Source organism: Oratosquilla oratoria, chromosome 12 (assembly GCF_046742065.1).
Source record: "Oratosquilla oratoria isolate Oo_2021 chromosome 12, ASM4674206v1, whole genome shotgun sequence".
Taxonomy (NCBI): Eukaryota; Metazoa; Arthropoda; class Malacostraca; order Stomatopoda; family Squillidae; genus Oratosquilla; species Oratosquilla oratoria.
Genome location: NC_134788.1, coordinates 1,588,407 through 1,608,280, shown reverse-complemented (window position 1 = coordinate 1,608,280; position 19,874 = coordinate 1,588,407). Strand labels below are relative to the sequence as shown.

The 19,874-nt window shown below is 40.6% G+C and overlaps 1 protein-coding gene across 1 annotated transcript in view; it reads left to right on the top strand.

Annotated features, from left to right (window-relative positions):
- The window catches only part of LOC143030149 (uncharacterized), a 45,139-nt gene extending 25,767 nt beyond the window's left edge, over positions 1-19,372 (top strand). Inside the window, exons 2-5 of the mRNA XM_076193315.1 lie at positions 8,052-8,158; positions 10,840-11,042; positions 13,295-13,404; positions 19,227-19,372. Of these exons, the coding sequence (XP_076049430.1) occupies positions 10,963-11,042; positions 13,295-13,404; positions 19,227-19,372 (336 nt within the window). The 5' untranslated portion in view covers positions 8,052-8,158; positions 10,840-10,962. The remainder of the gene's footprint in view (positions 1-8,051; positions 8,159-10,839; positions 11,043-13,294; positions 13,405-19,226) is intronic.
- Positions 19,373-19,874: the final 502 nt, after the last annotated feature.

Here is a 19,874-nt window from a genome sequence, read left to right as displayed (position 1 = left end):
AGAGACAGACACACAGAGACATACAAACAGACAGACAGATGGACAGGCAGACAGACAGAGGGATGGACAGACAGACAGACAGGCAAGCATATAGACGGGCAGAGTGATAGAAAGACAGAGAGACGGAAAGACAGATAGACAGACTGACAGACAGGCAGACAGATAGATAGACAGACAGACAGACAGGGAAACAGAGACAGATACAGACAGAAAGACAAACAGATAGAGACTGAGAGGCATACAGACAGAAGGACAGAACAGACAAGCAGACAGAAAGACAGAGACAGACGGAGAGGAGAGAACAAGTAGTAGGGATGTACTTTGTCGCGAAGGAGATGAAGAACGCAGATGATGGTGGAGAAAGAAGACAAAAAAATAAATAAATAAATAAGAAGTCAGTACCGATGCTGAGATGCCCTTGAGAGAGGGAGCGAGCAGACAACAGGAAGACTGACTGACCAAGGAAGAAGAACGAAGGAGGGAGAAGATGGGTCGTGAAGGTGGGAAGAAGGGTCAACGATTAGAAACGGCAAGAAATGGAAAGGGGTGAATGCACAAACAAGGCAAGGCGGCCTGGGGGGGAATAATACGAACGATGGAGGAGGAGGGAAAGTGGGAAGCGAGAGGAGGAGGAGGTCAGGAGAGGCCAGCTGAGGGGGAGCGGGGAAGGTGGAAGGGAAATCAAGGAAGATCAGGCTGGGGAGGGAGAATACAGGTAGAGGAGAAGGGAGAGAAGGGGAATAGGAAGGGAGAAGAAGGAAGGAGAAGAAATGGAGGGAAACGGGCGAGAAAAGGTAAGGAGAAGGAGTGAGGGAGGGGCACTGGGAGCGGAGGGAGTGAGGGGAATTAAGGTGTTGAAGCTGGATGGCTGGCTGGCTAGGGGTGGATGGAGGAGCAACACTCCAGGTTTTGGGAGGAGGAAGAGAAAATGAAGATGGAGACAGGGAAGGGGAGGGGATGCAACGGGTGTGTGCCTGTAGTAGTGTCTTGAGAGTAAGAGTGAGAGGGTAAGAGATGCTATTGCTACTATTCCTTATCATCATCATCGTTATCATCACTGTCATTATCACTTTAGTATCGTGTTCTATCCAATGCCATTCATTTTCTATTTTGGTTTGTTTCTACTTTTCTCCTGCTTCAATTCTTTTGTTGACCGAGAAAAAATTCATGGTGACAGAGGAGAGGTAGGGTAGGAGGAGGACGGGCTGAAAAAGAAGAGAGGAGGAGGAGGAGGAAGGAACGTGGACGATGAGATGAGGATAAAGGATGAGAAGCAGAAGGGGAAGGAGGAGGACGGAGAGGAAGAGGAAAAAGAAGAGGAGAAGGAAGAGGAGGACGATGAGGAGAACGAGAAGGAGGAAGAATATGAGGGTGGTCAACCGAAGGAAGAAGAGGAGAAGACGGAGAAAGAGGAAGAGGAAGAGGAGGAGGGAGTCACAAAGAGGGATTCAGTAGGAGGAAGTCAGGAGAACTGTCGCATCCTCAGCGGCGTGAATAGAATCCTGTGGTTATGCTGTGCCACGCCCTTGCGGGAATAAAGTCTCCTGCTTGTAATCATTTTAAGGCACGCCTTGCTTGAATGTGATGTGTTGTGTATTATCATTGAATCTCCGTCACTTTTTGGTCTTGCGTCAATTTATTCCGCTTTTCTTTTTTCTCAGTCTGGATAGCAACCCCACTCGATACGTAAGTTTACGGAAGACATTAAATATGTGGGTCACCTCCTCGTCTACATATTCTTTGTTGCACATCCTTAGAGCTCTTAGAGAGGTTTCTATCTAAGAGTAACTAAGGATATACAACAAAGAATATGTAGACGAGGAGGTGACCCACATATTTAATGTCTTCCGTAAACTTACGTATCGAGTGGGGTTGCTATCCGGACTGAGAAAAAAGAAAAGCGGAATAAATTGACGCAAGACCAAAAAGTGACAGAGATTCAATTAGATATCTAGTACCATTTGCGAAGGAGGCAAGAGCCCTGACCAAGACACTAGCTAAAGCAGGCATCACAATAGCATTCAGATCTGGGCGCAAAATGAAGGGCGTCTTAGGAAAAAAAAAAAAAAAAAACAGCAACCAATGAGAATAGCGTAGTATATGGAATACCATGCAATGGATGCCCTGCAACGTATTACGGTGAGACGTCGCTGGGGTTGAAAAAAGAAAAATAGAGACCAGCAGAACATAAGAACGACCTGCGGCATCCCAGGACTTCAAATTCCCTGGTAGGTAGTGCACGTGGACGCGCACTGGCATTTAGCAAAATGGGAAGAGGCACGCCCTGTCTGGACCGGGCTAGAGAGGAATTAGAATGAGAAGGCTGGTCGAGACCGCGTGCATCATAACAGTGGGAAAGGTCAGCAACCACAACAGAGAAGGGTTTGCCAGTCTGTCGTCTGCAGCCGCCAGATTGGAATGGAGGAGGAGGAGGAGGAGGGAGTATTATACCGTAGGATGCGACATTCTGAGACGCCCGCCCGGATGAGCCGTAAGGAGGAGGAGGAGGACATGATTATATACTGTCTATGTACGTTGTCTGTCACTCTGATGAAGAAGGCTTCTAGTCGAAATGTCAGGAATATAGTGTTCTAGCTCCAACCCGCGTTGCTGTACCATCTTTTCCACTCATATATATATATATATATATATATATATATATATATATATATATATATATATATATATATTGCAGAAACCACAGGGAAATTAAAGTCGGAATACTGAACGTTTTCGTCTATTACGACATCCTCAGAGTACAAGAAAGAAAAAATAGAACACAATATTTATACAGAAGTAAGAAAACTGGGAGAGGTTATAGTCACATAAAACCTTCGGACATTATACATACATACACATTCAATTACACATGGAAATGTTAATGGTAATAATAAAAAAATACATACACATTCATATACACATGGAAAAAAGAAAGGTAATAGTAACACAAAACAAATATATTCAAAAGAGCAAAATCATGTGGCCGAAAGGTCCATAGGACATTTGGTATAATTAGGAAACTTGGTACTGCTTAAATATCCTATGATTTTAAGATTGTTTAACCAAAACACAAGATAATAATATCAAATTGTACAAAAAAAAAACAATATTTAACAGAAATAAGAAAACTGAAAAGGTTATAGCCACATAAAACCTCCGGACATTATACATACATACACACTCATATATATATAGAAATATTAATGGTAACAATAAATGAAAAAATACATACACATTCATATACACATAGAAATAATAATAATAAAAATAATAATAATAATAATAATAAAAGAACAAAACTATGTGGCCGAAAGGTCCACAGGACATTTGGTACAATTAGGAAATTGGGTACTGTTTTACTATCCTATTAACTATAAAATTGTCTAGTTTAAATAAACCTAAACTCAAGTTTAGGTTTAACATAGGGCAAGGAAGTCTTATTTCAATACAACCGAAAAAGATACTTTTTGTAAGAAAAATCTTTTAGTAATTCCCTTTCATGATAATCTTGTGAGACTTCCTCGCATCCTTAAGGAGTTTAATATTAATGTTATTTTCAAAAACAGTACCATCAAAGAACTCCTTATTAAAAATTCCCCTTGTAATAATGTAGGATGTGTTTATAGTATTCCCTGTAAAAACTGTAACTCCTGTTATATTGGCCAAACAGGTAAAGAATTAAATATTAGGATGAAACAACACAGGTACAGTATAAGGACGGGCCAAATGTCCAGTGGAGTTTTTGTCCATGTTAGGGACACAAACCACAACATTGACTGGGACAACGTTAAGAAAATTGTTGATTGTAATTCAGCTTTAGATAGGAACATCATTGAATCCTGTTTCATAAAGAACAATTTTGATAATAATATTAACTTGAGTTTAGGTTTATTTAAACTAGACAATTTTATAATTAATAGGATAGTAAAACAGTACCAAATTTCCTAATTGTACCAAATGTCCTGTGGACCTTTCGGCCACATAGTTTTGTTCTTTTTTATTATTATTATTATTATTTATTATTATTATTTCTATGTGTATATGAATGTGTATGTATTTTTTCATTTATTGTTACTATTAATATTCCTATGTGTATATGAGTGTGTATGTATGTATAACGTCCGGAGGTTTTATGTGGCTATAACCTTTTCAGTTTTCTTATTTCTGTTAAATATTGTTTTTTTGTTTGTTTTTTTGTACAATTTGATAATATTATCTTGTGTTTTGGTTAAACAATCTTATAATCATAGGATATTTAAGCAGTACCAAGTTTCCTAATTGTACCAAATGTCCTATGGACCTTTCGGCCACATGATTTTGCTCTTTTGATTTTTTTTTTTTTTTTTGTTACTATTACCTTTCTTATTTCCATGTGTATATGAATGTGTATGTACTTTTATTATTATTACCATTAACATTTCCATGTGTAATTGAATGTGTGAGTATGTATAATGTCCGAAGGTTTTATGTGACTATAACCTCTCCCAGTTTTCTTACTTCTGTATAAATATTGTGTTCTATTTTTTCTTTCTTGTACTCTGAGGATGTCGTAATAGACGAAAACGTTCAGTATTCCGACTTTAATTTCCCTGTGGTTTCTGCAATATTTTTTCGTCACGCGTTATTGTGATTATTTTTGCAATATATATATATATATATATATATATATATATATATATATATATATATATATATATGTGTGTGTGTGTATGTATGTATGTATGTATATCGTCCTATAGCAACATGATTAATGTGCACTGGATACTCTAAACAAATTATACCTAGAATATCACCAACTATAGAACTAACAAATTCAGTATCCAATAATAAATTTGTGAAATATAATGATAACGTCTCACATGCCCAGCTAATCAACGTTCGTAAAAAAAAAAGACACGCGCATGGCAACACTACATTTCTGCCATCATACGTCGCTCGCTAGCCATGATATTTTTCGTACGCAAAGTTTTTTTTTATTATTATTATTATTCATGAATGGTAAAATCGAGTTTGTGGTAATTGGATTCGAGTACCACCAGCGTCTGGAATCTGATTCGTCAGTTCTCCTCGGATCCATCCGTGGGATTCGAGTCCAGTACTCGGATCCCGCCCAGCCCTATAGTGAGTGAGTGTGTGTGTGTGTGATTCACCATGGTCTTTGGATCACGTGCTGGACTCTTGATCGACAGCTATTTCCCTCCCAGAAGAGAGCTCAGATCTCGTACACGACCGATCTATGGGTAATACCGTGACCTTACACGCACACACACACAACTCCCCGCCCACGAGAGTTAGGGTAACAACCAGCAGCGCATCGCTACTGATATTATATCAGCCCTGGGCGGGATTCGAACCCGGACCTCCGTAGTGGCAGCCGGGAACTCTACCAAGTGCGCCACGAGTTGTGTGTGTACAGTACAGCGGCAACCGCCCCCCCCTCCCCCGAAAGCATGATTAGCTCCCAAAATTTAATTCCTGGTTTCATGGCCCGGGGGTGGGGGGGGGGGGGGCATATTCAACCTCGTAGTGCCCAGGGTCTTCCTCCAATCTCGGGTCGCTACGTCGTCAGACCCTGGGAACACAATCGGTTGAACTGCAAGTCTTGCAATAAAAACTTTAATAATTCAGAATATTCCGTTTATAGCTCGAACCAATCAGGTTGCAGGATTCGACTTATGTTGCCAGCGCAAACATTAAGCCCATGGCATAGGCGCGGCCTGTCCAATTACAATTGCGTTTAATGAAACCGAACAAAATACATGGCTTTGTAATAAGCACAACTGCACGTGCCCCCAGGCCATCCAACAGAGCTCTTCTGTAGGCCTTAAAGGAAAAGAAAAAATATATTTAAAAATGCAGCTCATATTCATATAAGTGTTAACAATTGAAATATTTAATAATTATAATAATACAAAAATATTAGGAAAGAACATGTGCAACATGAATTTAAAAGAAAATGCAAATGGTCATGGTCTGATGCTGGGTGTGAAAAGTGCAGTGTGGACGGCCGCAGTCACAAAATGGCTTATGTGCATTTGTTATGGACGCGTGCTTTTTACAACATAGTACTCGTGCATCGTGTGCATGCGCGTACGTTGTTTCCAATGTCATGTTTTATTCCCACCTACATATTGGTTGCAGATTTTTAGAATCAAAATAAAGTTCCCTCTTATCAATAAAACAGTGTAGCGAAACGATCGAGCAATGCAGCGAAAAATTGGTTGCTAAGATGCAACTTAGCCAAACGCCCTGCGACGGTGTAACCGTACACATTGGAACGACTGAGTAAACAAAACAGCGAGATCAAGTAAATTATTATTATTTGTGTTCATTGACTTAATAATAATTCATAATTACAGCGAAAGGGGTGCAGAGCTTGCTAGTGCACCCTGTCAACAAAAATGGAATGTTGTAGCTTTGAAAACAATACATTTGTTATCGATACATATAATCATAACTATAATGTCTCCTGACTTGATTTTGTAACTTGTTTGAGTTTTAATCTTTTATCATACAAGATAAGGAACATTATTTTATGTCATTTCCAAGTTCACGTAGTTCTGTGCATTCCATGACATGGTGTTGTAACTTGTAATGAATGGCCTTTATTTTCGTGACACTGCATGCAATCCCACCAGTATAAGTATTTATACTGTATCATGTTTATTCCCAGCAATATTTATATCCCAACCTTAATCTCGTTACTATTGTGTCCTACGTGCAATTATAATTAATTGCATGAGGTGGAATGGGTGGGTGGATGGGGGGTGAGGTAGTATGTGTGAGCAAAATTTGACGCAGCCCGAAGGGATTTCTCCCCGTCCTCTCCTTTTATGCAATGGGGGGACGGAGAGGGGGGGTCGCCGATTTAATGAAGCGGCCTTGCTGTGTCTTGCGACACTGCTTCTGACCCAGGGCAGTGGACAAGGTGCAGGGATGTCCCGTCATTCAGGAGGTGCTAAGATAAGAGGGAGGGCGGAGGGGTGTGGAGTGTATTCAGGGATTGAATGGGTGGGAATGATTTTATGCCTTTTTCTTTGTGGCTACCCCCCTGGTAAGGGGGAAAAAGCCTTGGTATATGTATGTACGTGCAATTATGCCGCCCATAAATTAACTTACTGTTGTTAGTTGCATTCGTATCGATAATTATAGTTTATATACATTTATTTTTATTTCTGATTGATAAATATGTACTGATATTATAAAAAATCTAAACTTCTAAATGTAAAGAGAACAAGATTGTGATAGATTGCCTACTTCACAGTTATGCAAAGGCCCAATGTACCTGGTACATTTTTTTTATGTGAAATAGATAACATATATCAATTATAAAATTACCATTAATACTTTTTGCACTTTTCTATTGTGAGCTTATGTCCATAAACCAGCCCAAATGTTGTAGGACTAGGCTGTAGTTCCATGGCCAAAACATCCATAGCCCAACTGTCTTAGTTAGGACTAGGTTGCAGGTCCATGGCCATGGCCCAAATGTCCTAGATTTGGGATGTTTTGGCCCTATTCTGATCATTTAGCACTTGCTGTCTTGACTTGTTACCAGTTAGTTGTGTTGTCGATGTTTGCCCAGTAACAAATAACTAAATTGTACAACATTTCATTTGTTTATTTTCTGTGCCACACAATTTTTTTTTCTTTTAATATAAGCCTTACTCATTGGTTTGCATCATGTCAATGGCAATAATTATTGTCGAGTGGTAGGCACTTGGAACCAGAAATGAGATCACAAGAACATACATCATTCCTATGATATTTTATTTGTTTGCAGAAATAATTTATGTTGATTCATTATTATTAATGTTATTATTATTATTATTATTTAGGAACTGCATGCACGGGAAATTGACAAAATATCGACAACTAAGAAATGGACTTTCATTCATTTTCTACAATTTTTTACAGCCCATTTGAATCTCAAGTTAACGCGTATCCACTGAAAAGAATATATAAAATCAATTATAATTGCCATGGTATTTGTCTTTTTAACCTAAATCACGTGGAGTAACACTGCATCAAAATGTATTTCTGTACCGCAGGAATATCAAAGGGTCGACGTCGTCCTTATGACAGTAGTCCATTGCGGAGCTCTACACGTACCATCAATTCGGCACCCTTCACACAATTGGCTCAAAGTATATGTTAGGTAAGTATAGAAAACAATGACACTATCACACTGGACCATTTCCTTCAACATCTAGAACTTTTTTCTACAGTAAAATAACTATGGTAAACAATTTTGTTTTCTCAACAATTGACAGAATGTCATTTGACAGATTTTTTCGTGGAAGCTGCCTTAGTTTAGGATTTGCCGTGTGGGTATCAAGTTTATTCTTCAAGTCGTTAATCATCAAGTACTCTTGATTAAATTAATTTAAATTTAGTTCTTTTCATCACATAAAATACATTATAAAATGCATATTTTAAAAGAATGAGAGTGTATTTACCTAGTTGTATTTACCTAGTTGTAATATACGGGAGGGGAGCTATGCTCGTGGTGACCCGTCTTTGTATCTCTCCGCATCAAGTTTTATCTTAAAATCTTGTATAGTGTTAGCACATACTGTTTTGTTGTCTAATTTGTTCCATGTATTTATCGCTCTGTGTGGGAAACTGTTCCTTTTCAAGTTTTTTCTATAACTATCCTTTTTCAATTTTTTTCCGTGTCCTCTTGTTTTACCGTTGTCCCACATTAATAGGTCGTTCCTGTCTAAAACTTCCATTCCTTTCATTATTCTGTAGATAGTTAGCAAATCTCCTCTTTCTCTTCTTTGTTCCAGAGTTGGTAGGTTCAATTTGGATAGTCTTTGCTCATATGTTAGTTTGGCGAGTGTCGGTGCTAGTTTTGTTGTTGCTCTTTGTAATCTTTCTAGTTTCTTAATATTCTTTTTGGTACTGGGTGTCCAAAGTGATGCTGCGTACTCGAGTTTTGGTCTTATTAGTGTAGTAAGTATTTTCCTTATCATTTCTTCGTCCATATAGGTAAATGCCACTTTGATTGCTCTCAATAAGTTGTAGGTTTCTCCGAACATCTTGTTTATATGCTTATCTGGTTTCATGTCCTTTCCAATCATCACTCCAAGATCTTTTTCATAGTTTGTTTTATTTATTTTTTCTTCCCCAATTCTGTAATCTTTTGATATTCTATTTTTACTCTTTCCAAATTATATTATGCTGCATTTCTTAATATTGAATTTTACTTCCCACTTTTGAGTCCAATTCCATATTGTGTCCAGATCTTGTTGCAATGAGTTGCAGTCCTCTTCCGTTTTTACCTTCTTAAGTAATTTTGCATCATCTGCAAAAAAAATTATATAGCACTCCACGCCTTCATTCATGTCATTAACGTATACAGCGAACATGATCGGTGCCAGTACTGATCCTTGCGGGACCCCGCTTTTTACTTCTTCCCAGTTGGAGAATTTTTCTCTAATTACAACTCAATAATATTACTGTCGTTGAATTGTCATTTGAAAACATACATTTAAAGTCTTGTCGACAAAGTCCATCTCTGTCAATATTGTTTCTTTGATTTAAATGTAGTACATTTCCCCCCACAGATAAAATACATGGTGAATTGCTACTTTAGAAAAGAGAAATTGGCAAAACAATTTGAATGATACCAACGATTATATTCCGTAAAGAAGAAGGGGAACTTTGTAATGTTTTCTCAAAATATCTTGGGAGAATAGTTGGGGCGTGAAATGCAGAGTTTGCAGATCTGAACCAAAATCTCAATCCTGCTTTCAACATATTCATTTGATATTCATGTTTTTGTATATATGTCAAGTGATTTTAATTTTTGGCTACCCCACCTTACACAGGGGGGTAGCCAAAAAGAAAAAGGCATAGAAACCACTCCTACCCATTCCACCCCCTATATACTCCATTCCCCTCCACCCTCCTCCCTCCCTCTCATCTTGGCACCTCCTGGATGACGGGTCATCCCTGCATCCTGTCGACTGCCCTGGGTCAGAAGCAGTGTCGCAAGACACAGCACATCCATAGCAAGGCCACTACATAAATTGGGCGACCCCCCCCCTCTCCGTCCCCTCATGCAGAAAAGGAGAAGACGGGGAGAAATCCTATTGGGCTGCGTCACTCTATTTCTCATACACACTCCCCCCACCCACCCACTCCCCGTCATCATGCATCACATTTAGATTTGAAGACATCAACTTCTATTGTTTGAACTTGGACTATGTCACCTTGTAAGCTATACACTTCTATATGGGAAATGGCGTTTCTTCACATCCTCTAGACATGTGAGCTTTTTGTTCTTGTTGCCTCTGAAAGCCCTTCTGTCCTAAAACAAGAAATCTCGGTTGTCTGTGCGTATTTACCTAATTGCAGTGTACAGGAAAGGAGCAACGCTCGTTGGTCCCGTCTCCTCCTGTTCTCTAATTTTCTTCTAACATAGTACCTGGACTCCAATTCATGTATGGTTCCAACTTAATCTATATCTTTGATTTCCAGTTATCATGTTCAGATTTGGACTCGTGTATTGTTTGAGCTTGGCCTGTATCACCTGTGCGTGTGTGTGTGTGTGTGTGTGTGTGTGTGTGTGTGTGTGTGTGTGTGTGTGTGTTATGAAATAGTTCATGTACTGATTCTGATGTCCCCTCTGGCAGCAGGCATCGGAGGAGTCTTTGCCGTCTTCTCCAGCTTCGTCTTCAGATGTTCTTTTTTTTTTTTTCTGGGGGATCTCAAATTACACATTGGAAGCTCATTCATGGGTCACGTCTCGAAATCCCCCCCCCCAAATTGGGCTGTTCTTGTTATTATGTTACGTGTCGCTCGGTGTTAATACTCGCTTCTTTGATACAGGGATGCCCTCTTCTTCTTCCTCCTGCTGGTGGACCTGAGCAAAGCCTCCCTGCTGCTGCTGGCCCAGTTCACCCTGTCGTCCTCGTCTCGCAGCACAAGGTGGCGTCCAACATTGCCCTCGGCATGGCACAGTTGGGCCCCTCACTCACGCTGGACATGATGGTCGAGGTGCTGGCTATCAATCGGCGCAGGAACTCTTTTGGGTAAGCCAGAGGTCATTTCGGGAGAGGAACGAGTTTTGTCGATGCTCGGTGGGTGGGAGTTGTTTCTATGCCTTTGTTTTTTTGGCACTTGTGTGTAAGGTGGGGGGGGAAGCCTTTGGTATATGTATGTATGGTAAAGGGACAGTGGTGGTGGTCCTGTTGGAGAGAACAATTTCCTTGCTGCCCCCCCTTATCGTAAGGCCTCGGCACTCGCACGTCCATCTGGCTCCTGAGGTTCCTGAAGGGCAGACTCTCAGTTATAGGAATGGGCTCAAGATTTCTCTCTCTCTCTCTCTCTCTCTCAACTTCTACTATATTTCCTCCAATTACTCGTGAATACTCTGCTACTACTATAAACCACTGACATACATACAACAGTACTGTAGGAGGAGGCCAAAGGGGAGCAGCTGCTGATTGTCACCGCTCCTTACGAGGAAAGGAGGTGGAGGCATGACAGTCGTTACAGCTGATTGAGAAATCCTGAGCTGCAGTCCAGAGAACACCATCAGCCCCTCAGAGCTCCTCCTCCGAAAGGACACGAGAGAATTGATGGGTTTTGAAAGACGGACCAGCAGGAGGGAGACGAGTCTCTCGGCCCACCACCTTGCAGGACAGACAGTCAGCGACAGGCAGCCATCGTTTGTCTTGTTGGATTAAAACTCCTCCTTGCAGCGGGGCCCAAGGTGATGGCGGTTTGTCTGCCCCCTAAAGTTGGAACAAGGGTATGGCTCGTAAAATTCCGTGACAAAAAGTCTTTTCTCTCTCTCTCTCTCTCTCACTGGGAAGGGGAACTGTCCTAGCCTCTGATAGAAGCAGGGGGGGTGCAGTTTGCAATGGGAAACTGAATTGTATAGATACGAGTATGATAAAAGATGTATTACAAGAGAAGAATGTGTTGGGTAACCAGATTTAAAAGGAAAATTAAATTATAATGTTCTTTTCTTAGTGATTCTGAGGATATCAAAGTATGTAAATTTTCATGTGATGTGTGTATTATGTATATTACACAGAAGGCACAAAACACAGAAACCTGTACTTCCTATATTCAGACTGTACAGATTTTTTTTTCTTCTTTTTCTTCTTTTCCTTCTTGTTTTCCTTTTACTTCTTCTTCTTTTCCTTCTTTTCCTTCTTCTGTTTCTTCTTCTTTTCCTTCTTCTTCTTCTTTTTGTTCTGTTTCTTCTTTTTCTTCTTCTTTTCCTTCTTCTTTTCCTTCTTCTTTTCCTTCTTCTTCTTTTTGTTCTGTTTCTTCTTTTTCTTCTTCTTTTCCTTCTTCTTCTTTTCCTTCTTCTTCTTTTCCTTCTTCTTCTTTTCCTTCTTCTTCTTTTCCTTCTTCTTCTTTTCCTTCTTCTTTTCCTTCTTCTTTTCCTTCTTCTTCTTTTCCTTCTTCTTTTCCTTCTTCTTTTCCTTCTTCTTTTCCTTCTTCTTCTTCTTCTTCTTCTTCTTTTCCTTCTTCTTCTTTTCCTTCTTCTTCTTTTCCTTCTTCTTCTTTTCCTTCTTCTTCTTTTCCTTCTTCTTCTTTTCCTTCTTCTTCTTTTCCTTCTTCTTCTTTTCCTTCTTCTTCTTTTCCTTCTTCTTCTTTTCCTTCTTCTTTTCCTTCTTCTTCTTTTCCTTCTTCTTTTCTTCTTTTTTTCCTTCTTCTTCTTCTTCTTCTTCTTCTTCTTCTTCTTTTCTTTCTTCTTCTTTTCTTTCTTCTTCTTTTCTTTCTTCTTCTTTTCTTTCTTCTTCTTTTCCTTCTTCTTCTTTTCCTTCTTCTTTTCCTTCTTCTTCTTATCCTTTTTCTTTTCCTTCTTCTTCTTCTTCTTCTTTTCCTTCTTCTTCTTTTCCTTCTTCTTTTCCTTCTTCTTCTTTTCCTTCTTCTTTTCCTTCTTCTTCTTTTCCTTCTTCTTTTCCTTCTTCTTTTCCTTCTTCTTTTCCTTCTTCTTTTCCTTCTTCTTCTTTTCCTTCTTCTTCTTTTCCTTCTTCTTTTCCTTCTTCTTCTTTTCCTTCTTCTTCTTTTCCTTCTTCTTCTTTTCCTTCTTCTTTTCCTTCTTCTTTTCCTTCTTCTTTTCCTTCTTCTTTTCTTTCTTCTTCTTTTCCTTCTTCTTCACCACCACAGGACCTGTGGGTCTCGGGAAGGAACCAAAGGCAATATCTCTGTAATCATTTTATCTCGTTGTTTTCCCAATAAGGTTCCCGACCTCTACCTCCTTCCCATACCACGTAAAGAGCACCTTTCTATGACACGTTTTACATGTGTTGCTTGGTGTCAGGTGTGAGCCGGTTGGAGCAGATGTGTGGCTTCGCCTGCCTCTCGATGGTCGTCATCAACTACCTGGTAATCGTGATGTTCTACCCCGCCTGCCTTTCACTCGTCCTCAAAGTTAGTACCGTGTATTCCCATTTCGTGTCTGTGTATTGATGACTGTTTTTACCAAATGTCAAAGTATTGTGAGGAAAAGGTATTTGATGACACAGGATGGATCGCTTGTCCACAGCTCATTGTATCGAACGATTGACATACCTTTGGAGAATATTGATCACATCTGCTCTAGGTTTAATCCCCCCCCACCTGTATTTACCTAGTTGTATTTTACAGGAAGGGGAGCTATGCTCGTGTTGTCCCGCCTTTGTATCTTGCAGTGTCTAGTTTGTTTTTAAACTCATGAATGGTTTTTGCGCATACTATTTCATTGTCCAGTTTGTTCCAAGTGTCCAAAACTCTATGAGGAAAACTGTTTTTCTTCAGTTCTCTTCTATAGCTATGTTTTTTTATTTTCTTTCCATGTCCTCTTGTGTTTCTTTTGTCCCAGTTAAGTAAGTTCTCACTATCGAGTACCTCTGTGCCTTTCATGATTCTGTAGATGGTCAATAGGTCACCTCTCTCTCTTCTTTGCTCCAGTGTCGGTAACTCCAGTTTAGCCAATCTCTCTTCGTATGATAGGTTTGCAAGTGCAGGTGCCATTTTTGTAGCTGCTCTTTGGATTCTTTCTATTTTCTTTATATTCTTTTTGGTACTGGGGGACCACAATGTCGCTGCATACTCTAATCTAGGCCTTATCAATGTAACCAATATTTTTTTCATCATGTCTTCGTCCAAGTATGTAAACGCCACTTTTATTGATCTTAGCAAGTTGTAAGTCTCCCCGACAATTTTGTTAATCTGTATATCATAGGACAAGTCGTTCGTGATAATTACTCCCAAATCTTTTTCGGATCCTACTTTCTTTACTTCTTTGGTTCCAATTGTATATTTTCCTGATATTCTGTTTTTGCTTTTTCCAAACTCCATTATGCTACACTTCTTAGTATTAAAGTCCACTTCCCATTTCTGACTCCAGTTCCATACCCTATTTAGGTCTTCTTGCAGTGCTTCACAGTCCTCATCAGTTTCTATTTTCCTTAGCAGTTTGGCGTCATCGGCAAAGAAGCTCATGTAGCAGTTCACGTCCTCATCCATGTCATTCATATAGATAGCAAACATTATTGGTGCCAGCACAGATCCTTGCGGTACTCCACTGATCACCTCTTTCCAGTCTGAATATTTTTCTCTGAGCACTACTCTCATCTTTCTACCAGTCAGAAAGTCCTCTATCCATTTTAGTAGGTTTCCTTGTATTCCTCCTATGTGTTCCAGTTTTTTTAGTAGTTTTCTGTGTGGTACTTTGTCAAAGGCTTTTTGCAAGTCTAGGAATGCACAATCAGCCCATCCATTTCTTTCTTGCACTATGTCTATTAGTCTTGAGTAAAAGCATATTAAGTTTGTGGAGCATGATCTTCCTTGTCTGAATCCGAATTGTCTTGGGTTTAATATGTCATTGTCTTCCAGATGTTTTAACCATCTATTCTTGATTATTTTCTCACAAATTTTGTCAATGGTGCTTGTTAGTGATACTGGCATATAGTTGGTGGGTTCTTCTTTGTTTCCTCCTTTGTGTATTGGTACAATGTTAGCGTTTTTTCCAGTCCTCGGGTATCTTTCCTTCTTTGAGTGAGCTGTTTATTAAGATGTGTATTTTGTCTGTTAGTTCTTCTTTGCACTCCTTTAGAATCCAATTTGCAATACCGTCCGGGCCATGTGATTTTCTGACATCCAGCCTTGATAAATGTTCTGATATTTCCTTTAGTGATGCTGTAAACTCATTCATGAGGGGAGATTTCTTGTTTTTGTCTATGTCACAATTCGGTATTTTCTCTCTGGTGAAAACAGATTTAAAGTGATTGTTCATGACTTCGGCCATCTCTAAATCTTCTGTGTATTCTATGTTTCCTTGGCATAGTTTCACCAATTCCTGTTTGTTTTTAAGTTTACCATTCACATACCGATAGAATAGTTTGGGTTGCCTCTTTGCATTTGTCTATAATATCCTTCTCATGGTTCCTTTTCTCCTCTCTTCTCACATTAACATACTCATTTCTATAGTTAACATAAATTTGCCATTTGCTTTGTTTTTTGTCTTTTCTCCACTTTTTCCAAGCTTTGTCCCTTCTGTCTTTTGCCTCACTGCATCTTTTGTTGAACCAACATTTAATGTACTCTCTCTCTCGCTTTTGTCTTGGTACATGCCTGTTTACCCCTTCATTGTAGTTTTCCATCAATATATTCCATTTCTCTTCCACTGCTGTTTCTTCCCTGTAAAATATTTCCCAGTTTGCATTCCGGAAGAATGTCTTTAGTTTTGTAAAGTCTGTTTTGTTGTACCTCAGTCTTCCTTTCCTATGCTTTTCGTTCCTCTCTATGTCTATTTCTTCCTTTAGTATAGTTTCGATGAGTACATGGTCACTCTTTCCAATTGGTGTCTCATACTGGACTTTATGCACTATTTCAGGCTCTGTTGTAAATATTAGATCTAGTTTCGATGGCTCTTCATTATTTCTGTACCTTGTGTTTTCATGGACCCATTGGGTCATTGTGTACTCCATGGTCATATCTAGCAGTACATTGCCCCACGAGTCATCTCCTCCTTGCACTGTCATGCTGTCCCAACAAATTTCTTTGCAATTGAAGTCCCCCATAACTACCAGATTACCCTTACCCATTAGTATCTCATTGAGTGATTTTCTTGTGTCATCTAGCATTTTTTTATGTTCAATTTCTTTCCAAGCGCTTGTTTTTGGAGGCACATAAGTCACCACAAACTTTCTACTTTTCATATTCTTGCCTTCGACTTTTATCATGATCAATTCAGCATTACCTTTGCCCTCTGCAATTTTTGTCACCTTTAGGTCTTTCTTGGCCAAGAACATGATTCCCCCTCCCTGTTTCTTGTCCCTGTTTTTTATCCAGTAGTTGTATAAACCTTGTCCGATAACAGTGGATGGTATTTCACCTCTTAGTTTAGTCTCTACAATTCCCATTATGTCTGGTTTTGCTTCTAACAGATAATCATTGAGTTCGTTCAGTCCCGAAATTAGTCCGTCAATGTTGGTATAGGCCACTTTTAATTTTCTTCCTTCTCCCTGGTTTCTTCTTCCCTTGTTTTGTTCGTTTTGAAGCGCCATTGTCTTAATCTCAAGTCTATTACTCTCCACTGGAATTCTTTGCATTCTGTCTCCGATCTTTTCAAGTTTTTTTCCTTTGCTTCTTCTCTTAGCGCCCTTTCTTTTTCTAATTCCTCAGTACTCATTTCTCTTTTTATCCATATCTTATTGTATTTTTCACTCTTTGCCAAGTTACCTACTTTTTCAAATATGTCTTCTACTACCACTTGTGACCTTAGTTTTATCTTTAGAGGTCGATTCCTATCCTTAGTATAGCGACCAATTCTGTAAGTCTCTTCTAAGTCTGTGCCTGAATCACTATCTCCCCCCTGAATTTCATTAAGGATTTCTACTGCTGTCTCTTTTTCTTCTTTTTCTCTCATGTACCTCGCCAATCCTTGTTTTTCTTTAAGCCCATAAACCACAATACATTTCTTCCTATCTACTGTGTCCCTGACCCAATTTGCTTTTTCGTTAATCACTTGAATGATTGTGTCTTTTGCATTATCTTGCATTTGCTGCTTGACTATTTCTTTGAAAGCAATTTCTTTATTTTCAATATTTTCTTTCCACTTCTTAATTTCCTGGATACTGTCCCCACCTAAGTTTTCTTCGATCTTTTGTGTCAATTCTTGGAATTTGTTGTTCACTTCTTGCTTTAGATTTTCGCTATTATTATCATTAGTTTTCTTCTTTTCATTTTCATTCTTCAGTTCATTTATGTCTCTTTTCATTTCTTTAATTTCGTTTGTAAGATCCAAGTTAGCTTTTTTCAGGTCAGAAATTTCATGGTTAGTCTTAGATAAACAATCAATTAAACCAATGACCTCTTTTCTTAAGTCCATGATTTCATTTTCCCACCGAGTCCTATTTTTGCTCATCTCTCTCTCTATCTCTAATAATCTACTTAAGTTCTTTCTTTCGTACTTACCAAACCCTAAGAAATCATTGTCATAACACGTGGTGCTTTGTTTATTGTTTACATCGCGGTTCAGTGGATTGCCTCCAGATGGCTCTGATTCGCAACTGGCTTTCGAGTCGTTTTCATTCATTTTTGCTAATTTCGAGTTAACACAATTAACTAGCACTGCATAGATACCATTTCGGGCACTCACGTTCACTCCCCACCCCTACAGTACAAACCAGGTTTTCCTTTTTCGTCGTAAATCCTCTTCTTCTTGGTCGCGCGACGACGAGCGACGACGAGCGGTGTTGCTTCGATGAGCGTGTGTGTGTGTGTGTGTGTGTGTGTGTGTGTGTGTGTGTGTGTGTGTGTGTGTGTGTGTGTGTGTGTGTGTGTGTGTAAGGCAGGCAGGCAGGCAGGCAGGCAGGCAGGCAGGCAGGCAGAGGTGGAAGGAATGAACATGAGGGGTGACCTAGGATGAGATGGATGGATGGGGTAAAAGGGGCATTGGGAAAGAAGAGAATGTCTGTTGAGGAAGGATGGGAGAGGACAGAAGACAGGGGTGAATGGAGAAAGGTTGTGTATAGATGATGCTGGGCTGTGATGCAAGAGGGGGAGTAGGTGGGGGGATGGAGGTGAGGGAGTATGTGTGAGAAATAAGGGATTTCTGCACGAGGGGATGGAGAGAATGGGGGGGGGGGGGTCGCTGAATTAATGAAGCGGCCTTGCTGTGGATGTCCTGTGTCTTGCGAAACCATTTCTGACCCAGGGAGGGCAGTGGACAGGATGCAGGGATGACCTGTCCTCCAGGAGGTGCCAAGATAAGAGGGGAGTGGGGTATGTTGGGGATGGAATGGGTGGGAGTGGTTTCTGTGCCTTTGTCTTTTGGCTACCTCCCGTGTAAGGGGGACAAAAAGCCTTTGGTATATGTAGGATATATGTAGTTTGTTTACAGGTATCTGTACATGTGTTTGTATATGTTTGTGTGTATCGATTTAGGCCAAGAGAGTGTTTTATTGACATTTTTTCATTATCCTCTTCCCAGCTTTCCAATAGATGTTCTTTGGGACAGCCCCCGTGGCAAATGGCCTCGCTTGCTCGTGCACTTGGGGACCACAAGAAGCCCAACCCCGTGGTACAGCGTGTCAAGGTAGGCACCATTGTCATCATTGTTAGGAAATGGTAAAGGGAGGCTCTTTTGTAATACATGGACATTGTAGACCACTGTTTCACAACCACTGGGGTTGCCGAGGAAGGCTTTTTTTTCCGAAATAGATTTGTGGGGTTGCAGCAGTCATATCATGAGGATCATATTGGGGTCGCCTGGAAAAACAAAAAAAGGTCGGGAAATGCTGTTGTAGACATTGTAAAGTTGACTCTTGGCAGCAATGGTTACCTGCCCCAACAGTCAGTCCAAAGCACACCAGGCAAAGGTTAAAACTTGCGCCGCAGATCCTCGGCGCTCCTCCCTGGTGGCAAAAGCACAAAACTTGCGCCGCAGATCCTCGGCGCTCCTCCCTGGTGGCAAAAGCACAACACGCCTTGCCTCCTTCTTGTCTCTCTCTCTCTCTTCCTCTTGACTGCCCTGCCCTGGCCTGGCCTGGCCTGGCCTCCTTGAGGGGTTAAGATCACATCACATCACATCACACTGGGCTATGGTTCCTCCAATCAGGGGACGGTACTGCCACCGCCCACCTCCTCCCCCTCCTCCTCCAGAACTTTTTCTGCCATAAATCACTCTCTGGCAAACTATTTTGTTTCCTCGGCAAAAATATGTGGAATGTCGTTTGATGAGCTGGATGAGAATTTTTGTCTTGCAGCTGCTGCATATCATCAGATTCCTTCCCGAAAGCTGCTGCTGCATATCATCAGATTCCTTCCCGAAAGCTGCTGCTGCGGTTGGCTGGCTGGCTGGATGCTGCAAATCCGGTCCAACAGTCGGAGGAAAAATAGCTCCTCAAGGTGATCCATCATGGTTTTACTATCTGATCTCCATTTTCGTATGCATATGCATGTTTCTCTCTCTCTCTCTCTCTCTCTCTCTCTCTCTCTCTCTCTCTCTCTCTCTCTCTCTCTCTCTCTCTCTCTGTCCATCTGTCTCTCCCTCTCTGTCTGTCTCTCCCTCCCTGTCCGTCTGTCTCTCCCTCTCTGTCCTGTCTGTCTGTCTCTCCCTCCCTCTCTCCCTTTCCCTCCCCCTCCTCTCTCTCTCTCTCCCCTCTCTCTCCCTCCCCCTCTCTCTCCCTCCCCCTCACCCACCCCTCTCTCTCTTTCTCTCTCTCCCTTTCCCTCCCCCTCTCTCCCTCTCCCTCCCCCTCTCCCTCCCCCTCCCCTAACCCTCATTCAACCTAACCTAACCCAAACCTTAACCCTAACCTAACCTACTCTTTATTCCACTGTTGATATTCAGCGTACTGGGGTGACAGTTCTTCAGGTGGGATCTCATGGGGTGACGATTCTTGACGTGGGCG